Source organism: Amphiura filiformis, chromosome 18, assembly GCF_039555335.1.
Source record: "Amphiura filiformis chromosome 18, Afil_fr2py, whole genome shotgun sequence".
NCBI lineage: Eukaryota > Metazoa > Echinodermata > Ophiuroidea > Amphilepidida > Amphiuridae > Amphiura > Amphiura filiformis.
The window spans coordinates 23,948,177-23,975,046 of record NC_092645.1 but is presented as its reverse complement, the minus strand read 5'-3'; the positions used below and the strand labels follow the sequence as shown (position 1 = coordinate 23,975,046).

General features: G+C 39.9%; 1 protein-coding gene across 1 annotated transcript; it reads right to left on the bottom strand.

The window, feature by feature from the left end:
• Positions 1–677: 677 nt before the first annotated feature.
• LOC140140026 (ubiquinone biosynthesis protein COQ9, mitochondrial-like) lies at positions 678–20,348 on the bottom strand. Its single transcript, XM_072161838.1, has 8 exons — positions 20,195–20,348; positions 13,017–13,059; positions 11,229–11,382; positions 9,784–9,956; positions 8,375–8,564; positions 7,330–7,485; positions 5,662–5,715; positions 678–4,141 (listed from the first exon to the last, which is right to left on the bottom strand). Exons 1-8 carry the CDS (start codon positions 20,271–20,273, stop codon positions 4,103–4,105), a joined length of 888 nt encoding a protein of 295 aa, XP_072017939.1. The 5' UTR covers positions 20,274–20,348; the 3' UTR covers positions 678–4,102.
• Between the last annotated feature and the right edge of the window lie 6,522 nt (positions 20,349–26,870).

The following is a 26,870-nucleotide window of genomic DNA, read 5'->3' as shown; positions in this document are numbered from 1 at the left end:
AAGACCCCTAGCAAAGTGTCCCCGACCTAGTGCTTGGCATGCGATGGGTCTCGGGTTTGAATCCCACCCAGAGCAAAACAACTTCTTTCTTTGTTTTCTCTCTTTATTCCTTCCTTCTTTCACTTCCCGTCGCCAAAAAGCCCCTGGGGCATTAGGGTTAAGATACAAATGCCATTGTGTTGTTAGAACTATACATGAATAATAAATGGAGCTATTCCTAGATTCCACACAACTTTATACTACAAGGACTGCTTCCAAGAACAGCACCCGTGGTCAGTGGTATAAAGCTCTGAAATCTTGTCCTGGTTCCAAAAACTTTGCATATTAACTTCTTATGAAGGTTGAACTTTTTTCACAACACATGAAGTTGCTCAGCTTATATTTTTCGTTGGTTAAGCTACAACCTGTGTTAGCAGAATGGTAGTGCATTGATCGACTTAATAATGCAGGACTTGTGACATCAGAACTGAACCAAACAATGAAGCTTAGAGCAAAAAAAGAAAAGAAAAAGAAAGATTTGTCTCATGTCCCATGGGATTTCGAAATCTAATGCGTTATGCGTTTTTTTAATTTTTAATTTTATCAATAAATCAGGTGTTGTTGGAAACTCACTGGTTTTGACCCATTATATTTTGCCAATGGCAATTTGTCTTCATTTTTTAAAAATAAAATAAAAATTTGTGAAATAAAATTTTATTTTTGAAGTTTCACCATCAGAAATACAATGCGCGTGGGGGACATGAGACAAACTTTTTTTTTTGCCTTATAAGCAGATGAATTAATGATACTTAAATACATGTACGCTGCAAGTTCACACATTTTTGGGTACTAGAGTTTTAGGATTATTCTTTGGTAATAAGTGTATAACTTGAGGAGAACTTCCAAAGTGGTTGGACTTGCAGAGTTTTGTGCATCCTTCATGTAAGCCTACACCAAATTAGGCTTATGTCAAGACTTCATTGAGGGATAGCTGTATAATCCTTTGATACTATGCTAACTCTATAAAATACTAGGCTTACATGAAGGTACAGTTAGTTTTTTATTACTTCCGTGCTCCAAGCGTACACAATCGTAAACACAGAAAAGATAAACAATCACGCTGATTGGCTGATCAACGCTCTTGACAACAATACGGTTGACCCATTGGTTGTGAGCGCGGCGGGTAGTAGGTGTCGGCGACCTTGTCACTTAATACGCGGTCGCCAATTACCACCTTGTACCAGATCACAGAATTAATAAAATATTTACTGTAATACCAAAAGTCCACACTCCATACATTATAGCTTAAATGCATAACGCTTTGGTAATGTCCATATTGAAGGTTGAGCATGTGCTCGAGCCAAAAAAGTGTATGTATCCTGCATTTATCAGCAAAGTTCCAACACTGAAATAAATTTTTGAAATTGTTTCTTTAAAGCCACAATGTATGATTTCCTTCAAATTTTTAATTTGTTATTCAAACTCAAATTGCTGAAATAATACCAGCTGAAGACTGAAGGTTTCAGTCGCAACGTCGGTTCGTCCGTCAAAATAGGTATGTCTGGTTGACCAGATTTAAATTAAATCTTAATTAACCCTAACACTGACCCAGGTTTTTTGCTATCGGAAGTCACAGAAGATCCAAAAAAGTGAAGAAGAAGAAGAATTTTTGACTTGGCACCCCCGGGATTCGAACCTTTGACCCCCCGCATGCCAACCACACAATCGCGGACCGGGAGCTACACGGGTTATTGCTGCCCGGCCAGCAATTCCGTGAGCATTTGACACTTAGGGTGTTGCGTCATCGCAGGCCCTGGGATGCATGCATGCACAAAATTTTTCATCGTGGTATTCTGTGGTACTGTATTTATGGGTGTAAGGGTTAATACCAGTTATAATTTTCAGGAATTGTTTCTGTCCATTTTGAGCTGAAATTACAAGGTAAAGTGAAAGAAACCCTACTGGATATTTTGGCCGTTCAACATGCAGTTCTATAGGAGAACGTAAAGTCATAATTCACGAATTATGACTGTGTCGAACTTTGTTCTGTTGACCTACAAACACAACAAATTTCATGTTGGTGCAAGTTGGGACATGTGTAAATATCAAAAAAAAAGCAATTTCATATTATAAGATTGTACATTATGGCTGTAAACTTTAGTGTTACACAGGTTTGAGCATGAAGTGTTTATAGTGAATGATATTGCCACTACAACAAGCAATGGGGCAATGGCATGCACTTTAAAATCAAAAGTTTCCTGCCTGGATGACAGCAGATACATCATACATGCAAACATGGCACAGCTCAAACTCACGGTCTACTCTTCTTTGGTATACCCAGGTTAATACATAATAGAGATTAAAATTGCATATAGAAAGGCTAACTAAACTGAGCTCAAAAAGAAACTTATAATTTTTACAACTTGTGAATCACAAGGTCATATCTTAAAATACTGTCAATCAAAATGAACCAAAATTACACACAGGATTACCTTAATACTCGATCTACTCAAAACACATGTCAGTAACCAAGCAGTTGTCCAACTGACACAACAGCAAAATGCACTGTCATGGGACAGCTTCCTGGACTTCCTTCACTTTCACAGCCCAACATGTGGCACCCAGGACAAAAAAATCTGTGAGAATGCACACAAGATCCTTGCACAGATGATAAAACGGTGCTGCTTTCTGCTTTTCATACACTTTTTTCATGAAACAGGGCTGGGCTGTGAATGTGGTCCAGGAAGCTGTCCCATGTCAGTGCATTTTGCTGTTGTGTCAGTTGGATAACTGCTTGGTTACTGACATGTGTTAAGAGTAGAGTATTGAAGTATATCTGTGTGTAATTTTGGTTGAATTTGATGGACAGGATTTCAAGATATGACCTTGTGAAAAATTATAAGTTTCTTTTTGAGCTCATTTTATTATACCATTTGTACATTAAGCCCAACAAGTGTGGGGTTTGGTAGGCAATGTCGCCCTGCCGCCCCATTCATGTGTTCCACTCACGATTACTTACAAAGTTATATGCGCACTTTGGAAGTTAATGAAAAGTGGGTTTAGCACTGTTGCCCCCACCCTCTTTATGTAACTGGCCTACATTAAGGGATGATCAGAGCTCTCAATTTTAATTTTGCAGTGTGGCATATTTCAGCGGTATTAACTTTTCACACTTTTCACTGTTTTGTAGTTTCTTGCATCCACGGTTTCAAATAACTAAACATTAAAGTCTCAAAACTAAAAACTATTTGAGCTGGTTTTTAAACTGCCAATTTGTGGTTCTAAAATAATTGGGCTATTATAGCCACAAATGTATCTTCATCACCTACATGAGTGACCCAACATATGTAAATGAGGCTCATATTAGCATGATTTTGTTATCTTGATTCATGGAAACAAATGTGCCAATTAACTGTGCATTTCATGCAGTTATTTGTTCTTACAAACAGAAAAGTTTTGATGTAAGTGATTTGACAACTTTTAAATTTCTGTGTTTTGGTATATTTATACGCATTATGTAAAGTGAATCTAAATGTTTATATGTGGAAGTCTGGTTTTGAGATTAATGATCAATATCACTTTCTGGAATAATTCATGGTCAACTCCCCGATATGTGCCTCATGAAATTGTGCTGGGTCACATATTATTGTAGCAGATTAGGCCCTTCGCACTTGATTATTAGTTTCCTGTTAAAGATTTTGAAAAAGGGACGAGGTGACTTTTAATTATTAATTATTAATTATCTTTTATTTTCTTTATTTAGTTTGATCTATTACAAACAACTATTGACTCGTTTTGACTAGAGCGGGCATTTAATTATTTTACAACAATATTTGATTTTATAATTAAGTGAAGGTGGAGTTGTATTCTTTGTTCATTCATCATTATTGTTGATATTATTAAAGTCAGAAAATGACAAGTAGAAGTAGTTGAAAGTTATTTTAAAGGAGAAAATTAGAAATAAAAATAAAATAATTAATTATTTTGAGATTTTCAATTTTGGACGCGGGCGGTAAACAGGAAACTAATTATCAAGCGCGAAGGGCCTTAGGCGGGTTAGTGCGTACACACACTTTACTCCAGTAATTGTCCAATATATTCTGGTATATCACATGTAGTATCTTCATCTCCTTCTTTCATTAAGTCCAACTATGTTACGTCCCTAAATGGAAATAATAAAACAAAATTCAACATGATGATGATTTCTTGCATATTGTGAAGAATATTGTGTTTATTCCACAGCTTCAAAGAACATCAGCCAAGGATTACCCAGTCATCCAAGACAACCAAAACTATATGTTGGTCACCTCAAGTTTGGTATTATTGCCGACAAATTGCCCCTGTGTATGTGTATGTACACTTTGCCCGATTATCTTTATAACACATGTGATTTAATAGTGCAAACACTTGAGGTGATCCGAAGTTTCAGAAAATGATGCTATCTAGGTCGTTTTACTCACCCCAAAAGGGTAGGAGCAACAAGATCCTCATATTTGACTTTATCACATGGGTGCATTTCACTCAACTATATCATTTAAATCCTACAGAGGAGGTTTGGGACTTCAATGGGTTGGTCCAGGGACTTACATTGTGTCGTAAATGATAGTAAAATGCATACATGGTAATGTGTCTGTGACCCTTGAGGTCAGTTAAAAGTACACCTGTCAAGTCAAATAATATTAGTAACAATATATATTAATATTTGCTCTTAGTTTTAGAGCAAGAGAAAGTTTTAATCAAAGTTGCACATAAAATGCCAACTGTGCCCACAATCCCAACCTCCCTGCCAGGGTTAATGTATAGGCCTAATTGCTGGGCACGAAAAACCTTTGTTAAATACCTCCTATGTAATCTACATGTATGTATTAAAATAGAGGGCCCCACTTTCAAAATCTCCAATGTGCAAATGATGGTCCAACAACATGCCCTATATATAATATGTTCACTCAAGATCTGAATTCAAATTTATTGACACCAAGCCAAAAGTGGTTTTGCTAATACCAAATATCACATCAGAATGCCTAACATGCATTAGGATATCCCAGCTGAAATCCATACAACCCATATGGAAGTCATGACCTTAATCTCCCACACATTCAGGTAACTCCATTTGAAAGTCACACTCCCTGTGTAGAAGATTAAGGTCATGTCTTCCATAAGGGGTGTATTGTTTTGAACTGGGATAGCCCATTAACCCTAACCCTACCCGTGGTTTTTTTGCTATCGGAAGGGAAAGAAGAAACGAAAAAGGAGAGAAGATGAAGAAATAAGTCACTTGCTTGGCACCCCCGGGATTCGAGCCTGGGACCCCTCGCATGCCACGCAGAAGATCCCCAGCATGTAGCCACACAGGTGACGTTGGCCCGGCCAATGATTCCCTGGGTATATATGACTTGGGCTGATTGCGTCATCAAGTCCCGTGGAATGCATGCACGCAGAGTGGTTTTAATAGTGAGCTTTAGTGAGACCTAGTTGGGCTAGGGTTAAGGAGGCCGAAGTCTAGGAAAAACATGCATATTAACTAATATTTTGATTCAAAACATTTTTGATAATAAATCCAACATTGCACGTAGAAAGTTTTGAAACTGGGACCAATGTTCACATATAGGAGACTTTGATTTCAAAGGTGTACTTTTTTTTCCGTCCTGAGACAGATATTCAAGATTGCCAGAATAAACTTACAGTGGTGAATGCTGCTGAGGCAATTTTCTCTATATCCGTCATACTGCTTTCAAGCTGGAAAAAATAAATAAATACATATAATGTCAAACTTTATATTCAGATATATACTAGCTGCTATAATAGATCCATATCATCTTGGAGTTTATCACTAGAAAGTCCAAAAATGACCAATTTTAGGAGTGAAAAGTCCAGATGGGAAGAATTTAGGCAAGTAAAGTCCAGGCACACTACTAATGTTCTCAATCACACTTAGTCTCATACTGGAGAAAGTTCGGAAAAGAGCATAAATAATATTTGGTTGTGAGTGTGTTTCCTATGAAAGTGTCTGCTCAGAGAGATACACACTTCCTAAATCTGAGCGTACTAAGACTTTGTTACCCCTATCCGAGATTCATGACAAACAGTTGAGAGATAACACCCACATTACCAAGTTACCTGCACACAAACAGGTTTACAGAGAGCCTTCCCAGTCCTACTCAGAGAGATACACACTTCCTAAATCTGAGCGTACTAAGACTTTGTTACCCCTATCCGAGATTCATGACAAACAGTTGAGAGATAACACCCACATTATCAAGTTACCTGCACACAAACAGGTTTACAGAGAGCCTTCCCAGTCCTACTATATTATTGCTAAATTCTTCCTAGTTTGTAATTTTGGTGGCTTTTTATAGTCTCTTCCACCTGCACTATGGGATGTGGGTTGATCCTATGTGTAATTATTTCATGCAATTTAATCCTAATTAAGCGGGAAAGCCTAACCCTTAGGTACAAGAAACAAATTTGTTCAATCTTTGGATCGACCGTTGATGCTGCGTCAATGCTTGTTATTAATGAACTATTACTAATTAATCAGAATTAACGCTTAATTTATATAGGTCAATATCGCTACAGGCAAAAATTATTATATTATTACAATTAACAATAGTAAATTTATTGATTTCATAAATAATAAGGATCGCCCAAGCATCGATGGTCGATCAAAAGATCGAACTAATTTGTTTCTGGTGCCTTACTCTAATTGTTATTCACACATTTCTTAATAACACAATTTGACTTTGGGCCACGATATTTCACAATAATAGCATCATATATCATATAATAATAAGAGCCAACTGTTCCATGAAGTACACTAAACAAAATTACTACCCTCACTCTGCATCTGTTACGGCATATTTTTCAGGGCACAGATGTGATAGATTGTACAGACAAGATTATCATCACAACACCATCATCTGCTGAAGATGCTAGTCAATCTAGTGAATACATTCCAATCGAGCGAAAAATAGTGTAATGTTGAAGTTTAACTCTTTAATCAATTTAACTACCACTCACAGACTACTACAGACCATGTATAAACAGTCAAAGTCCCTGTGTATTGTATAGTGTGATTTCTCGCATATTCATTCATGAGGGCCGATTGTTCGATCGTGCCGTGTCTAACAATCAAGCCAACGCTGCGTGCCTTCGCGTATACGCGATAGAGCGTTGCGTATTTTCGCGATTAGGCGATAGACCGTGAAAATACGCAGTAGTTGCGTAGCAGTCTCGCCTGTCCCATTTCATGGAACAATCGGCCCTCATTATCGGATGATGCGGAGACTTTGACTGTTTGTACCGGCTCTGTATGTGCTACCACTACATATGAGTATCTACTCGTAAACTTACATTTGTTTTAAAGCTTCCAAAGAAAGCCACATCAGCTAGTCTCCTATCCATGAAGGACCAAGTCTCCTGGAAGTCTTCTGATTCATCCTGCACTAGATGCAACTCTGTACTCTTGTACACCACAGCCAATGAGAATCTCTTTGTGTACCAGTTGAACTAAAAGGGATGAGAATTAACAGGAATAGTTATTACTATGTGGAAGAAGTACTTTTCGATATTAAGGGTTGAGAGCCAGAGAGGCACACACACTCACAAGGCAGGACACTATAGAAGATACAGTCCATTAAGCCTAACTGAACCAGGTCTCACTAAATTTCACTATTAAATAAAACCACTGCTCGTGCATGCATTGCACGTGATGTGATGACGCAATCAGCCTATATATACCCAGGGAAAGCATCACACGTGTGGCTACATGTCGTTGATCTTCTTCGTGGCATGTCAGGGTTCCGAGGTTCGAATCCTGGGGGTACTATAAGTGACTTCTATATTCATCTTCTCTCCTTTTTTGTTTCTTCTTTCCCTTCCGATAGCAAAAAAAACCTTCCGTTCAGTTTTCAATAGAAAAGATATCCTAACCATGTTTGGTATGAAGTTGAAGGGTATAAAATAAAGGATATAAAATCTGGAATATCGCAGAAAGTTATTTTGCCAACTTTATGCTTATTATGTGAGAGCTGGTCATAGTGAGTTACGGCTTTCTGGTTCTGAACCGTCAGTAGGGCTGAAGGGGATGAAGCTGAATATCGCTCAAAGATCAAAAAGCTGTATTTTGATTGGTTACTCAGATGATTATATCATGTTATTATTTTTTATTAAAACCAATAAGGGGCTCTTTAAGAAAGGCCATAACGCTTAAGGGACAGGGTTGCCATACCCACGATTTGGTAGCCCATTTGGGAGGCTTTCGAAGACTTCCCAAGATTTTGGGCAATTTCATGTCGCCATAGAAACCAATGGTTAAGAAAAGAATTGATAAACTTTTCAATTATACCTGTGATTCAAGCAGAATTTTGTTGGCAACCCTGTTAGGGGGTTAACTTACATCTGTTGACTTATCCCCAGCATAGTACCAAATATCATCCATTAGTTGTGACAAATTAGCAAAGTGATCTTCTATGTTTGATGGTAGAGCTGCTAGTGCCATGGCTTGAGGCCATGAATCAACGTATGGGATGATCATACGCAGTCTTGTTTCCAAGGCATCTCTGATGAAAGCACCTGTCTTCCGCCTCCTGCATAGAAACATAGAGGAGGGAGGATGAAATATGTAATGTGACAGGATTTTATATATAGCAAATTTTTGACATTGGGGTGATGGGGTGGGAACAAATTTCTTGGAAGTATAGTGAATCCAGCACCTTTTGGTGACAGCATATGAATATACGTACAATTGAGCAATTAAGGTACAAATGCACACCAATCATGAGAAAAAGGTTGCCCCAAATATGGGGCAAAAGAGGAATAAATTTGTGTGAAGCACAAACAAATTTGCACTTTTCGTGCTAAAATGGCCAAATATGAGGTTAATTTGGTCAGAAATTTATCCCCCATCCCCCGGGATCTACGCTTATAATAGTCCTGTACAGTGTACATAGCTATGGGAAAAGAGCCACAATGGACTGTCACACAGAGACTAAAGGCCCACATGAATTAAGTATGGGTGTTACAAAAGTTTGAAAAGGTAGTGCTAAGTGCACACATACATAATCCAAAAACATCACCCGGTGTAGATTTATTATGACGCATCATTGGAGTCAGGACTTTGTTTTGTGCTGTGTTTATACCATTGCTGACTTGTGCTAATTTTACCAATACTGTTATTGATAGTATAGTGTAATTTCATATTTTAATGTAAGAAAGTATATATATCTAATGAATATTCTCAATCATCCAGGTAGTTGAATAAAGTTAGATTAGGTTATAAATCTTTGCAACTGGACTTACTGTTTTTGTTGATTACAGTATCACGTCATATCTCTGACACTTCATCAGGCCTAGTGATGTGAATTGGCTCTGTGTTATTGACCTGTGACGTCACTGTGGTAGGAGTGACGTCACACTGGAGTCGCCGAGTAATATTGTGTATGCCATCAATTGCCAGGATACGGACTGTGATGACTATTATATAGGAGAGACTAAACAGCCGCTCCATAAACGGATGTACCAACATCGTCGCCCCAGCTCAACAGGGTTAAACGATTCATCCGTTTATACGCAACTCAAAGCAGCCAAGCATACTTTTGAGGATAAAGACGTTATTGTGCTCGACAAAGAACATAGGTGGTTTGAAAGAGGGGTAAAGGAAGCAATATATGTTCGCAGGGAGGAACCAACTTTGAATCGCGGAGGGGGACTATGCCACAACCTGTCTCACAGCTACGAACCAACGATCAGGAAAATTCCTCGGCGACTCCAGTGTGACGTCACTCCTAAGTATATATCAAACCTTACGTTTTGCCCTCCTCTTCTTCTTGTTCCATTTCTTGGACTTCTGCATCAAGTCTATCAGCCAACTCATCGTTACATTCCCTCACAAAATGATGCACAAGATCCCCACCGCCTCTTGGAAACATCCCATGTGACACGGCAGGTAACCCTTGAAGCTTGGCTCCTTCTGCAATAGACTGAAACCACATCAAAATATTAGATCTTAGTGTCAACACAAAGCCTCCAGGCCTTATCTTTTGAAGCGAGTGAGAGCAATTACTCGCCATCACTCGCCTAAAATGAAGCTGAGGAGAGCTTTTTATCACTCGCCTACATTTGGTGTAATACTAATACTGTGAATAAAATCACTCGCCTACAGCTCACCTGAGGAGTTTTGAGGAGAGTGATTTGTCACTTGCCAGCAATTTTCAAGAGACAAGGCCTGAGCCTCAGATTTTTCTTTAATCCCGAATTAAATTAAATCTACAGTTTGTTCGGTTTATAATTGGGAGAAAAAAATGAGACTCATAACATTGTGTATTGATATAGAATGGCGTGCCCTCGCATATGCTAGTTGTGCATTGTATAATGTGTGACTGGTGTGGACAAATTGTGACTTAAATGATGCACAATTGATGAATTTAAATGAATGTGATGTAATTAGACAATAACTATATGTGTTAACCCTAACACCAGTAAATACCATGAAATACCAAAAGGATAACTACTGCGCACTGGATGCACCCCATCTTTGTTCATCTTCTCTCCTTTTCTGTTTCTTCTTTAACTTCCAATAGCAAATAAAACATGGTTTCGTGCATATATAGGACTTTTAAGATGATTGCTTCATGGCATCACATTGATATGCATGCATGCGCAGTGGTTATCCTTGTGGTATTTACTGGTGTTAGAGTTTTAACATAGGCCAGAATCTAGGAAACTACATGTTAGTTAACCCTAACACCGATGGGTTCAAGGTCTAAATCCTGAGCGTACAAAGTGACTTCTTTGTTCATCTTCTTTCCTTTTTTGTTTCTTCTTTAACTTCCGATAGCAAAAACCATGGGCAGTGTTTTAGGGTTAATATTTTTGCACTCAGTTTACCTAAGGTGGTACTACACCCCTTGATAAATTTGTAACTATTTAAAAAAATAATAACACACTGGTAATAAAAGTTACATATATTATAGGGGCAAGGAATCCAGTTACTACACTGGAATTTCAGTGACTCAAGAAAGCAGTACGTTACTTATGATAAGAAAATAAGTACCGCTATATAGAATGTACCTCATTTCTTAACATATAATGAACCACTTGTCTTGAATCACTGAAATTTAAGTGAAGTAATTGGATTCCTTGCCCCTATAATATACATAACTTTTATTAATAATGTGTAGTTATTTTTTGAGAAAAATGCCAAATTAGTCACAACATTTATAAGGGGGCGTAGTACCACCTTAATATGGTACCTCTGTAGTCCATCCATGGATAGGTACAAAATCTAGTGCTGCTGTGAGTATTTTATGCTTGGTGTCATCTTCTGGTGATGTTGACTTGGAGTCATGTTTGCTCTCAGTGGATTCTCGTTTGGATTGTCTGCTTTGTTCTGAATCACTGGAATCGCTGAAGAAAATTATATTGCACCAATTTGTTGTTTATAATATTGAGTTTATCCACAAATTCAGTTTGAATGGTATTCATATCTTGGGATGTACATGTATATGGGGAAAGGTGGCCCTCGACCATTGTCAAAAATAGGAGCAAAATGAACATTTAATGATCTGATTATATTCTGCGAAATAGAACTACTGCATATATAATAAGACAGAGATAAAAAGACTTTATCGCATCTGATGTCACTGTCAATTACAATCCTTGCTTGGTTTACACAGGTTAATAACACATTAAAGGAAGGCAGATTTATCTGGTACCTATCAGAGAAAAGGAATAGCAGAAAATGGCGAAAAAATGCATACTTTTAAAAGGCAAAAAGCAACTTTTCTGGGCATGTTGACATGGTGCCTTCACAAAAGGAAGTTTCCTACTATATAAAGACCTAACTTTTGAGATGGTTTGTATATATATGAAGATGCAAAATTAACAATAAGGTGCCCGGTTATATTGCCGCGTTCAGCAAGTCATCATCATGACACTTGTAAACAATTAAACCGTGCTCAAGTTTGATTGAAAGATGACGTCAAATGCGATAAAGTCTTTTTATCTCTGTCTTTCATTATCGTGTAGAGTCAATGAGACCCTCGTTATAAAAAATACAGCTTATACTCGAGATTAATGTGGGATCAATCAAATAATCGGCTCTGATACAGATGGCAAAACAACTCAAGATTTGTTGTTTTGAGAAAAACGTACTGAAAGATTGATTCTTTGACAAGCTGATGTCTTGCCAAATATATCCAACACCGAACCCCACCCCAAAAAAAATATTGGCAGAACAACAAATCTCCGCCTATTTGGTGGATTTTAACATTCGCAAAATAGCATTACTTTAATACTCCATGCTATGGCAGAGTCATGTCATCTCATAGATACAGCTGTTTGCTAAAAAAATTCTCTCAGTACAGCAGGTACTGTTTACGATAATTTGTTTTACCACATTGAATTAGTGAATATTGCCAAATTAGGCTGACATATATGTGACATGATCAAGGGGAATGAGTCACATGTCGGCCCTGGTCGAAAATGAGTTTTACACATGTTTCTAAAGAAGACATTTTAGAGCTTTCAGAAACTGAAAACTCCATGTTGATGCGACTTTTCTTTGTGAAGTTGCGTCAATTTATCAATCGCTGAAAACAATATAAAACAAAAGAATTTTAACACTTTCTTTGCCAATATCTCAAAATCAATATTAGCGACATCTGACTCATTTCCCTTGATCGTGTCACATATGTCAAGCATCTTTAAAATGGTATGAATTCATTTCCTAAGACTGTCAGAATTGAAAAGAGCGCCCATGATTTACCGAGAAATACATTTAACTCCAAACGTCCATGTCAGGGCCAATAAGCTTGTGAGTGACGGTTTCAATGCTGCATGATCAAGGTTGCCACACCACAAATTCGGTACCGTACCGCCGTTACCGGTAGCCAAATTAGGTGACTTCTGAAGATTTTCCCTGTAACAATTGTCCAATGGTTAAGAAAAAATTGGGCAACTTTGGCCTGAAATATTTTTGGTAACATTGTTCCTGATCAAACTGACAACCGTGAAGTTTGTACTCCTATACATGTACTTACCTATCATGTTCTGTGTTGAGTTGTTGGCAAGTATTTATGCAGTCTGCAAAACAAGTAAGAAAAGATTCTGAGCATTTCTTGAAATCATTCTTAAACAAATTGACACAAAAAAATCTTATTTTAATTTCTTAGTTTTGCAGTTTAGTTCTATTAACTTACCCTTAAATTAGATCAGGTTTTAAGTAGGTATGAGAGGCAAACCTCAGTTAACACATTTGCTAGTCAGCCAAAATGGCCTAAACCGGGCCCAAACACAATATATATTTACATAGAAATTTAAAAGAACAGCTAGCTCAAGGAAACCTACATAAATATATTGTCTATACAGTCCAACCTCTTTTATCCGGCCATGGTGGGACCGAGCATTGTCCGGATAAGTGAAAAATCCGGATAAGTGAATTACATGTAATATCTGCATTGACTGGCCAAGTACCGAAATTGTGACAACAAAAGATTGTTTCAACATGAGGTAATAATACATGTAGATGACATTTTAGAGCATTATGAAACATAGATATGTCATTCTAAACATTCAGAGCATATAGAATTAAGGTGTTGAATTATTAAAAAACATGTTTTCCAGTGAAGATTTTAAAGCCGGATAACAGAGAGATCCAGATAAAAGAGGTCCAGATAAGAGAGGTTGGACTGTACATTGTACTTCACTTTACCCAAATATATGATTTTTTTTGGTGATGAGACAATCAAACATGGAATTTTAGAGGGATTTTGATAGCAGTTCCACATAGAAAAGCTGCTATCATCAATCATGTGACTATCCAGGCCCGTACGCAGGATTTCATTTGGGGGTGCTGATTTTGAAAAAGTGGACTTTCTGGGGAGGTGAATTCAAATTTGCCATCAAACTGCATCATTTTATATCAAATTAAAGCCCTTGAGTAAAGAAAGCCAAAACTGAAAACCTATTTGTCATAGCACTTTCCGTAGCAAAGTTACATCTTGTCATTTGAAGACTGACTTTCATCAAAAAGATTCAGCTATAGTAACAAAACAGCATTTCGGCAGTGTTTCTAGATCTTAGTCTCATGATGATCATCAGCTTTTCTATATATGGAACTGCTAGCCTAGCGAATTTGGCTGACTAGCAAATGTGTTAACTAAGGTTTGCCTCTCATACATGTACCTACATATGAGGGGATCTGCCCCTTCAAACCCCGCTGAGGGTTTCACTAACTTGAGATACGTTATCTAAAATACAGGTTTACATTAACAATCTAACATCATACTGTATTTCAGCTAGAGTGCCATAGGCATGATGCATAATGTAGGTAGAAAACGTAAAACCCTGGGTCTTTTTGAGACCAATTTTAATACAACATATGTACAAGTTGTCAAGTAGGCTACCGTACCGGTACGTAATAAATCTATTCATGACTTCAGGGACACAACAATCATTTCTATTCACCATGATGTCCATTGAAATGAGAGAGAATTGAATAGTTGCATGCACTTCACAACAGATACGTACAATGACGTAATCTTTAAAAGATGTCATGTCTGTCAACGTCTGTTACTGTATTTAGGCTGGCATTTTCGGTCGGGTAAACGGGTACCCGCCCGAGATTACATTACCCGGGTAGGAATACCCTCCCCGGGTACCCGAAATTCAACCATGAATGATCCTGGCATTTAGGTCTAGGTCCAGAGACACTACAAAACCGAAAAAATTTTTTTTTTTTTTTTTTGTATTTGGTACCGGTTACCCGCCCGAAAATTTGCGGCGGGTACCCGGTACAAAATTACCCGAAAATGCCAGGCCTACTGTATAAGTGGACATTTTCGCGAGGGTTTTATTTTCGCGAATTTCGCGAATAGAGCTCCAACCGCGAAAATAACACCTCACAAATATATGCAATAATGTATTACAAGTATAGGGATGGACTGGGCAATCCCGAAAATAACATTCGCGAAAATGTGTCTCTCACTACAAATCGCGAAAATTACCACTTAAACAGTATAAGAGGGCGCAACACTAAATCACTCTGCATTTTATGTAACAACGAAATTCGGCTAATATAGTCCATAGTGAATATGAGATTGTAGCAACCATACATGTATCTACCGACATGTTTACTTTAAATCACTCAAAATCGGCTCCTATGAATTCGACAAAATTGTGTCTTTTAAGGGGGTACTACACCCCTGGCCAATTTTGTGCCTATTTTTGCATTTTTCTCAAACATTAAAGCGCATTGGTGACAAGTAAGATACACTACAAGATTCCTGGCGACGTAGTACCTCTGCTGCAATGTTACTTCGCGGCTACTACCGCTGCTACTACCGAGTACTCAATCCCCTTGTGGCCGACGTCGGTACTACACCAAAGTACCAGCGTCGGCCACCATACTGTAGATACCCCCGTAGCAAAGTACTTACATCGATACTCCGCCATGCGTCACCTAAGAGCAGTGTTGTAGTCGAGTCCTCGTCATCCGAGTCCGAGTCCGAGTCCGAGTCCTTGGTGTCCGAGTCCAAGTCCGAGTCCGAGTCCCTGCCAATTTCTGATGTCCGAGTCCGAGTCCGAGTCCTCAATGTTCGAGTCCGAGTCCGAGTCCGAGTCCTTATGTATCAAATTCAAGCATCAGGGTTTTCACCAGTACTTTATCAACATAGGCCTATACTTTACCAGAATTTTAGTTCTATATTATTTTCTTGTAAATACATAATTTGCTTGTCCCACCTAGCATGCCTAGAATTGTTTTGGGGCTGTGCAATAATTATGCAGAGCCTGGGGAGGATGAATTAGCAAAAAATGCTTATCCCCCTCTCGGCCTGCCATAAATCTTTGCACCCCCTTTGCACATGCCATTTTTTGAGATCCTATAATTTACAAACCTTAAATGGTTTAGATATATAATGCGAGCGCAGTGAGCAGGAAAATTTGCATATATGTAAACGGTTCTGTACATACTGTTTTCTATAAGCGTTTTAGAGCGTTTTCTTTGAAAGGTGGCCCATATGTGCCAAAAATTATTTGTTCCCCCCTCTCGGTTTGCCAAATATTAGTTCCATCCGCCAGAAAAATTCTTACCCCAATTTTCCCTCCCCCAATAATTTTTGCTCAGCCCCTTAGATAGCATACCTTGGAAACAGAGTATCACAGAGTCTCAGTTAACTTATTAGGCTTGTGTTTTAAAGAGGCAATATAGCGTCACTACCAAACTTCAGGTGCCAAACGAAGGGGTGTTGGATCTGGCTGTAGGCCTATGCAGTATTATTCGGGGTGAGGGATCACTAACATGTAAAGGCAGTGGCGAGCGTGGGTCGTCATATTGAGGAGGGGCCGGGTCTGATGGAGGGGGGCACAAGCCATTTTTTGGCACTTTTACTATGGGATTTTCTCAATTTTGCCATCGATCGGGGGCACATCCCCCGTGCCCCCATGATGCTACGCCACTGTGTAAAGGTGGTACGGGTATGTGCGACGGTCAAGAGTCCCTTTCCAGACTCTCCTGTAGTTCCTTAAGATCCCCATTTGCATCATGCTCCAGTTCATTAAGCCTAACACTCTGCAAATTGTAGCTCTTCAGCTCAAATTTGGAAACATTTTGAATTTGTTAGCTCCAAAGCCTATAATTTCGCCCAATTTTAGTTCACAGACCTCCACAAAAATGTTGAAATTTCAGTTCATCAAGCCCCTATTTCCCCCCCAAATCAGTTCTTAGTTCCCAAGTTTGACACCGGACACACCTACCAAAATTTAACTTGAGTGCCCCAAGGTATTATTATTCGTATACATTCTAGATGTATAATAAAGCAGTCATATCAAAACAAACGATCATGATTAAAATCCATTTAACCAATTAAAGATAGGCCTATAACTGAAAACAATCTTGCTTGTTGGTTGTACATTTATTTACAAACTGAATTTATTTGCATGCAAAATTACTTAGATTAATCATGTGATGTGATCATTGATCAAGTGGAAGTTTACAACTAACAAAAATAAAAGACCTAAAAGACCCTATTTTGCAGGACTCGAGGAGGACTCGAGCCGAGTCCCGAGTCCTTGGGGTCCGAGTCCCGAGTCCCGAGTCCAAGTCCTTAGCTCCCGAGTCCAAGTCCGAGTCCGAGTCCGAGTCCCGAGTCCTCCAACACTGCCTAAGAGTCAACTGCGATGCACCAAGTAGGTGACTTATAGGCACACCATAGTCGGGGTACTTCAATGGCCCTTCAGCGGAAGTACCTGCACAGTAACCGCATACATGGTGTACCCATGTGTCAGCAGTGAAGTAGCAGTGAAGGTACTCACCCGCGAGGTACTCTGTCGCCAAAATCATTCGATCGTAAAGTTCATTGACTTCAAGGCGCGCACGCTTATGATACAACTACGCGGGCCGACTACACGCTCAACAAGGTTTGCACACGAACGCGTTGAAGTGGAATTATTAATTTGTTATGATGGATGCAATAATGCTTGTTGCACAATGCAGTTTTTCCGTACGGCGGCGAGTAGGCGGCGACAGTGTTATATTATAATCCCGTCGTTTTCTTTTGTTTTCTGTGTTGTTTTGTTAAGAAAATAACACTTTAATTTGTTAATACCAAATTACCATCATCATTGTTATGTTAATAATGTTTTAGCATGTTACCTAGACCGATGTTATGTGAAGATTTTTCTGGTTTTTTTTAAATTGCCTTGTTCCAAAACCTGAAGATTGTTATTTATTTTCTTGTGCTTTGATTTTTGTATCGGTTTTATGTTTGTTTGATTGTTTACTTGGTTGGTTAGTTAGCCGTTTGCTTGGCTGGTTGCTCAGCTTGGTTATTTTAATTTGTAATTTTTATCTTATTTAATTAATTATTTAGTAAGTTTATTATTTTTCAGAAATGTTTAGAAAAGATTGGAATCATGTATTTTATTAACATGTTCATACATACATGCTATGTAACGGCGCGCGTGATTGGTCGAGAGCCGGGCATAAACAGCGTTTATGTTCGTGGCCCGGATGTGCTTGATCACGGGGTAGGGAAAACGAAGGAAATTTACGGTTTTTAATGATGTTACTTGGCATTTTTTGTTATTATTTTGATGAAATAAGAAGCACAAAATGTTCTTGTATGTATGAACGGGTGAAGCGGCCCTCGGGCATAAACAACCGTTTAGTCATGAAAATATATGAATGAACCCCTAATTCATATGTTTTTTATTCATTAAATCATTATTTGCTTTAGTTATTTACTCATTTATTTATTACCTATTTATTTATTTATTTAGTTATTTACTTATTTATTTATGTAGGCCTACTTCCTTTTCTTTACTTATTTCACTATTTATTTTTTATTAAGTTGTTTATATACTTATTTATTATCTTCACTTAGGCCTATTTATTAAATTACTCATTTAGATATTTATTTATTTAGTTGCTTATTTACTTACTTGGTTATTTTTTTATTTCCTTTTTATTTACTTACTCATTTAGTTATTATTTACCTAATTATTTACTTATTTTTATGATTAGTTGTTTACCAATCTCCTTATTTATTTATTTATTTATTTACTTCAAGTTGGGTAATTATTTAATAACTTATTTATTTGTTTACCTATTGCCTTATTTATTTACTTAGTCCTTTAGTTAGTTGTTTACTTACTTATTTATATTTACTTATTTATTAATAGGCCTAGGCCTACTTAACTTTATTATCCGCTTAAAATGCCCCAAAACAAATCAGAAACATAAATCAAGAACATATATTAATCAATATAAATCAATATGGCAACAAAAACAAATAAGAAATGGCAACCCGCTTGGCTCATTTTCTTGCCAGAGTACCGACGTCGGTACTCAGCTGCATATTACCTGGCAGGTGAGTACCAGTGTCGGTACTCGGAGTACCTTCAAAGTACCAACGCCACGAGGTATTCGCGAGTTGCAGCCGGCTTGCTGGGCCACAAGGGTCTGGTGGCCGACGTTGGTACTCGAGAGTAGCAGCGCTGCTACTCTCATGAGAATCCCGTAGTGTATATATATTATAGGGGCAAGGACTACAACTACTGTACTGAAAATTCAGCAACTCAAAAGCAAGTGGTTATTGATTTATTGATAAAATATTGGTTTTCCCTAATTTTTGACTGTAACTCCACAACTGTTGCATCATGCTCAAATAAAATTTCCAGTGCAGTAGTTGTAGTCCTTGCCCCTATAATATACATATCTTACTTGTCACCAATGCGCTATAATTTTTGAGAAAAATGCAAAAATAGGCACAAAACTGGGCAGGGGTGTAGTACCCCCGTAATGATAACATGCAGAAAAAAACTGGACAATTGATCTCAAAAGCAATTCTCTGTGGCGGATTAAGAGAAAACCCGATTTTGAAATGTGAGTGGTGAGTTTAGACTTAAGTATTATGTTTACCTCTGTTTTTTGCACCGCAAAATAGCGAAAAAAGTCAATGGTCATCGTCATCGATATATGCCGACAAAAGTTTTGGAATCTAGAGAAACCTAGTCACGATTATTGCACTTTCAGTTTCCCACGCGTTTGAACGGGAATTGGATTGCGTACTTTTTCGATGTCTAGTGAGCAAATTTCTTCAATATTTTGAGAAAATGATGTCAAATTTTCTATTCTATATTGTTTGGTAATAATGTCTTTTGCCAATAGTATGTTTAAAGTTGTAATTTTGTGTTTTTGATCTTAAAGATCGGATATTTTCGCTTCGATTCAATTCTGAATCCTTCGCAAGGGTGCCGATTTCGCAGAACTTTGACGATAATTTTGCCTTTTGGACACTAAAATGCATTCGATCCTTAATTTTGTTTCAACCGAGTCTTAAATTAGCAAGCACAATAAGGTTGGTACCACTTTTATATACATTGATAAAATTTTAAAGATTTTCAAGTTTCTAACCGGCGCAAATCGTTAAGTGTGTATTTCCCATTGACATCCAAAATGGGAAATACGAGTCTGATGGACATAGGAACGGCGTCCATGAGACTCAGCGAGTCTAGAGAAACCGAGCTTTAAATTGATACCAAATTTATTTTACTGAGTATTGCATGGACGCCAGAAATGGCGCTTGAAGTAGGCCGAATTCACACGTTATCCTATGGGACTCTGAATTAGTGCTGCGCCCCCTTGAACATGTACATGTAAGGTATGCATGTATGTTGAATTCAACAACCTTAAAAAAAATGATGTAAGCTTACTTACTTTTCGGCAACCAGAATGTAGATCTTGCGTTGATCAATACTTGTGAACAAATTCTACGTGATGTCAATATAAGAGACATATTGAGGTCTTACATTGATAAGCAAATATAATACAAAAATTATACTGCTTTTGACAGATGTTTACAAAAGTTCAGTCTTTGTAATAACTACTCATAGTTTAATATTGAATATTCATTAGCTGACGTCATCTGTGATTGCCCTTCTGCTGACCAAAATCAGACCTTGATTTCGCTTTTGGCAAAAATCGGGCTTTTTTATGATTTGACCATTTTTGGTGCAAATTTCGAAAGTTGGTCAAAATTCAAAAAAATGAAAAAACGGCTCCTAGATATTTTATCTAGTTTTTAAAAATTAATAATAAAGTTTTGGGGGATTATGGGCCAAAAATGGGTAGATGCCTCATTTAAGACATCACGATATGGTAATGATCACCTCATTTACATGTGTACTATACGTCATTTGCATGTGTACAGTACATTTGCATATAATAAACCAACCGTCACCAACCATCACCAGCTATCATTAGCCATCACCAACCGTCACCAGCTATCACCAGCCATCACCAACCATCACCAGCTATCACCAGCCATCACCAGCCATCACCAACCGTCACCAGCTATCACCAACCATCACCAACCATCACCAGCTATCACCAACCATCACCAACCATCACCAGTCATCACCAACCATCACCAGCTATCACCAACCATCACCAACCATCACCAGCTATCACCAACCATCACCAGCTATCACCAACCATCACCAGTCATCACCAACCATCACCAGCTATCACCAGCCATCACCAGCTATCACTAGCAATCACCAACCGTCACCAGCTATCACCAACCATCACCAACCATCACCAGCTATCACCAACCATCATCAACCATCACCAGCTATCACCAGCCATCACCAACCATCACCGGCTATCACCAACCATCACCAACCATCACCAACCATCACCAGCTATCACTAGCCATCAACAACCATCACCAGCCATCACCAACCATCACCAGCTATCACCAGCCATCACCAACCATCACCAGCTATCACTAGCCATCACCAACCGTCACCAGCTATCACCAACCATCACCAGCTATCACCAACCATCACCAACCATCACCAGCTATCACCAGCCATCACCAACCATCACCAGCTATCACCAACCATCACCAGCCATCACCAACCATCACCAACCATCACCAGCTATCACCAACCATCACCAGTCATCACCAACCATCACCAGCCATCACCAGCTATCACCAGCAATCACCAACCGTCACCAGCAATCACCAACCATCACCAACCATCACCAGCTATCATCATCAACCATCACCAGCTATCACCAGCCATCACCAACCATCACCGGCGATCACCAACCATCACCAACCATCACCAGCTATCACTAGCCATCAACAACCATCACCAGCCATCACCAACCATCACCAGCTATCACCAGCCATCACCAACCATCACCAGCTATCACTAGCCATCACCAACCGTCACCAGCTATCACCAACCATCACCAGCTATCACCAACCATCACCAACCATCACCAGCTATCACCAGCCATCACCAACCATCACCAGCTATCACCAACCATCACCAGCCATCACCAACCATCACCAACCATCACCAGCTATCACCAGCCATCACCAACCATCACCAGCTATCACCAGCCATCACCAGCTATCACTAGCCATCACCAACCGTCACCAGCTATCACCAACCATCACCAACCATCACCAGCTATCACCAACCATCACCAACCATCACCAGCTATCACCAGCCATCACCAACCATCACCAGCTATCACCAACCATCACCAGCCATCACCAACCATCACCAGCTATCACCAGCCATCACCAACCATCACCAGCTATCACTAGCCATCACCAACCGTCACCAGCTATCACCAACCATCACCAACCATCACCAGCTATCCCCAACCATCACCAACCATCACCAGCTATCACCAGCCATCACCAACCATCACCAGCTATCACCAACCATCACCAGCCATCACCAACCATCACCAACCATCACCAGCTAATCACTAGCCATCACCAACCGTCACCAGCTATCACCAACCATCACCAGCTATCACCAACCATCACCAACCATCACCAGCTATCACCAGCCATCACCAACCATCACCAGCTATCACCAACCATCACCAGCCATCACCAACCATCACCAACCATCACCAGCTATCACCAGCCATCACCAACCATCACCAGCTATCACTAGCCATCACCAACCGTCACCAGCTATCACCAACCATCACCAGCTATCCCCAACCATCACCAACCATCACCAGCTATCACCAGCCATCACCAACCATCACCAGCTATCACCAACCATCACCAGCCATCACCAACCATCACCAGCTATCACCAGCCATCACCAACCATCACCAGCTATCAATAGCCATCACCAACCGTCACCAGCTATCACTAGCCATCACCAACCGTCACCAGCTATCATCAACCATCACCAACCATCATCAGCTATCACCAGCCATCACCAGCTATCACCAACCATCACCGACCGGTCACCAGCTATCACGAACCATCACCAACCATCACCAGCTATCACCAACCATCACCAGCCATCACCAACCATCACCAGCTATCACCAACCATCACCAGCCATCACCAGCTATCACTAGCCATCACCAACCGTCACCAGCTATCACCAACCATCACCAACCATCACCAGCTATCACCAGCCATCACCAGCTATCACCAACCATCACCGACCGTCAACGACCGTCACCAGCTATCACCAACCATCACCAGCTATCACTAGCCATCACCAGCTATCACCAGCCATCACCAGCTATCACCAACCATCACCAGCCATCACCAACCATCACCAGCTATCACCATCACCAGCTATCACCAGCCATCACCAACCATCACCAGCTACCACCAACCATCACCAGCTATCACTAACCATCACCAACCGTCACCAGCTATCACCAACCATCACCAACCATCACCAGCTATCACTAGCCATCACCAACCGTCACCAGCTATCACCAACCATCACCAGCTATCACCAGCCATCACCAACCATCACCAGCTATCAATAGCCATCACCAACCGTCACCAGCTATCACTAGCCATCACCAACCATCACCAGCTATCACCAACCATCACCAGCTATCACTAACCATCACCAACCGGCACCAGCTATCACCAACCATCACCAACCATCACCAGCTATCACTAGCCATCACCAACCGTCACCAGCTATCACCAACCATCACCAGCTATCACCAGCCATCACCAACCATCACCAGCTATCACCAACCATCACCAGCAATCACCAACCGTCACCAGCTATCACCAACCATCACCAACCATCACCAGCTATCACTAGCCATCACCAACCGTCACCAGCTATCACCAACCATCACCAGCTATCACCAGCCATCACCAACCATCACCAGCTATCAATAGCCATCACCAACCGTCACCAGCTATCACTAGCCATCACCAACCGTCACCAGCTATCACCAACCATCACCAACCATCATCAGCTATCACCAGCCATCACCAGCTATCACCAACCATCACCAGTCATCACCAACCATCACCAGCTATCACCAGCCACCACCAGCTATCACTAGCAATCACCAACCGTCACCAGCTATCACCAACCATCACCAACCATCACCAGCTATCACCAACCATCACCAGCTATCACCAGCCATCACCAACCATCACCAGCTATCACCAACCATCACCAGCCATCACCAACCATCACCAACCATCACCAGCTATCACCAGCCATCACCAGCTATCACCAACCATCACCGACCGTCACCAGCTATCACCAGCCATCACCAGCTATCACCAACCATCACCGACCGTCACCAGCTATCACCAACCATCACCAACCATCACCAGCTATCACCAACCATCACCAGCTATCACTAGCCATCACCAACCGGCACCAGCTATCACCAACCATCACCAACCATCACCAGCCATCACCAGCTATCACTAGCCATCACCAACCATCACCAGCTATCACCAACCTTATCACCAGCTATCACTAGCCATCACCAACCGGCACCAGCTATCACCAACCATCACCAACCATCACCAGCTATCACCAGCCATCACCAGCTATCACCAACCATCACCAGCCATCACCAACCATCACCACCACTATCCATCACCAGCTATCACCAGCTATCACCAACCATCACCAGCTATCACCAGCCATCACCAACCATCACCAGCTACCACCAACCATCACCAGCTATCACTAACCATCACCAACCATCACCAGCTATCACCAACCATCACCAACCCATCACCAGCTATCACCAGCCATCACCAGCTATCACCAACCATCACCAGCCATCACCAACCATCACCAGCTATCACTATCCATCACCAGCTATCACCAGCTATCACCAACCATCACCAGCTATCACCAGCCATCACCAACCATCACCAGCTACCACCAACCATCACCAGCTATCACTAACCATCACCAACCATCACCAGCTATCACCAACCATCACCAACCATCACCAACCATCACCAGCTATCACTAGCCATCACCAACCGTCACCAGCTATCACCAACCATCACCAGCTATCACCAGCCATCACCAGCCATCACCAGCTATCACCAACCATCACCAGCCATCACCAACCGTCACCAGCTATCACCAACCATCACCAACCATCACCAGCTATCACCAGCCATCACCAACCATCACCAGCTATCACTATCCATCACCAACCGTCACCAGCTATCACCAACCATCACCAGCTATCACCAGCCATCACCAACCGTCACCAGCTATCACTAGCCATCACCAACCGTCACCAGCAATCACCAACCATCACCACCATCACCAACCATCACCAACCATCACCAGCTATCACCAACCATCACCAACCATCACCAGCTATCACCAGCCATCACCAACCATCACCAGCTATCACTAGCCATCACCAACCGTCACCAGCTATCACCAACCATCACCCATCACCAACCGTCATCAGCTATCACCAACCAGCACCAGCTACCACCAGCCATCACCAACCATCACCAGCTATCACTGGCCATCACCAACCGTCACCAGCTATCACCAACCGTCACCAGCTATCACCAACCATCACCAGCTATCATTAGCCATCACCCGCTATCACCAACCGTATTGAATGCTATTTAGGCCCTAGGCTTATAATAGTCTCTATCATCATGATTCATGAAGCCTAATCGCATCAGCGATTCTTCCCATTTTAGTAATCGCTCCCGTTTACTCAATTAGCGGAGGCCCGCAATGTATAACTTGCAAACTCAAAATCACAATGAACTGAAATGTTGGAATAAGTTTTAACGTAGATATCTACCGGAACATACCATAGAGAGGGGGGATTTTAGAAACACCCCTTTAACAGTACTGTTGATATTATCAATATCATTGTAATTTTTAATTAATAAAACGGTGACAATATCTTGAATAACTGATTTCTTTTATAATTTATTTTGTACACGTTGTATTACTAGTAGTCTTCAGATTTCTGAATGTCCATTTAGTTAACTGTCCTACACAAAATAATGCACCATTGGATTCCTAGAGATGCTGGATGGTATTTGATTAATTGCTTCATATAACTTGCTTCATATATATGTCTTAAAACCATGAATCATTAAGGGATTTGGAATGAGCATTTTGAGCGTTTGGACAGTATTTTTGTGGGACATGAGAACACATCAGACATATCGAATTGCATTCTAAATACGAAGAATGTCTTTCTGATATCAAATAAGTTTCATTTTTTGAAATTCATGAAATAATACAAATTTTATGACAAATTATTAAAATTGGCTATTTTTCACATTTTTGATATAAAACTGTCCTCGAAGTAAATTTGATAAATCTAACGATATATTCTTAAAGTGTATGTAGTTGATGAAAAGCCGACGATCAAAATTTTGACCTTTCATATTGACGATATGGATTTTTTCCCCAAAAAAGACCAAATTTTTTTTGTGTGTGTGTTTTGGGGAAAAAATCCATATCTTCAATTCAAGAAATTTTCAATTGATCGTCGGCTTTTCATCAGATTTATAAAGTTTTCTTCGAGTACTGTTTAATATCAAAAATATCAATTTTTTAATCATTTGCCATAAAATGTATATTACATTGAGAATTTCAAAAAATCAAAATTATTTGATATCAGAAGGACATTCGTCGTATTCAGAATGCAATTCGATATGGCTGATGTGCTCTAATGTCCCACAATAAATACTGTCCAAACGTTCATACCCCATCCCTTAATGTGTTAAACAACAAATTAAATTAAAAAAATACTGGCTCAACTTCCAATACCCTATGGTGTGTCTTTGGTTTAAAAATTACGTCCCTGTTTTACAATAGTATCTGTCAAATGACTTTGTGATAATACTACATGGTCCTCCATCAAAAAAAGAGTCCCCTCATTGCGTCCTCTTTTTCTCCTATTTCAGAAAAGTTGATCAAGTATATGTTTGTGTATCTAAAGAACCACCGGTTGAAGATTTCTAGTGTCAACCTCCTTTCAGAAAAAAAAGACATTTCTTGTTTTATTTGGAAGCAATAAGTACACATCTTCAGTAAAGGAAAAAGTTATAATGCTATCT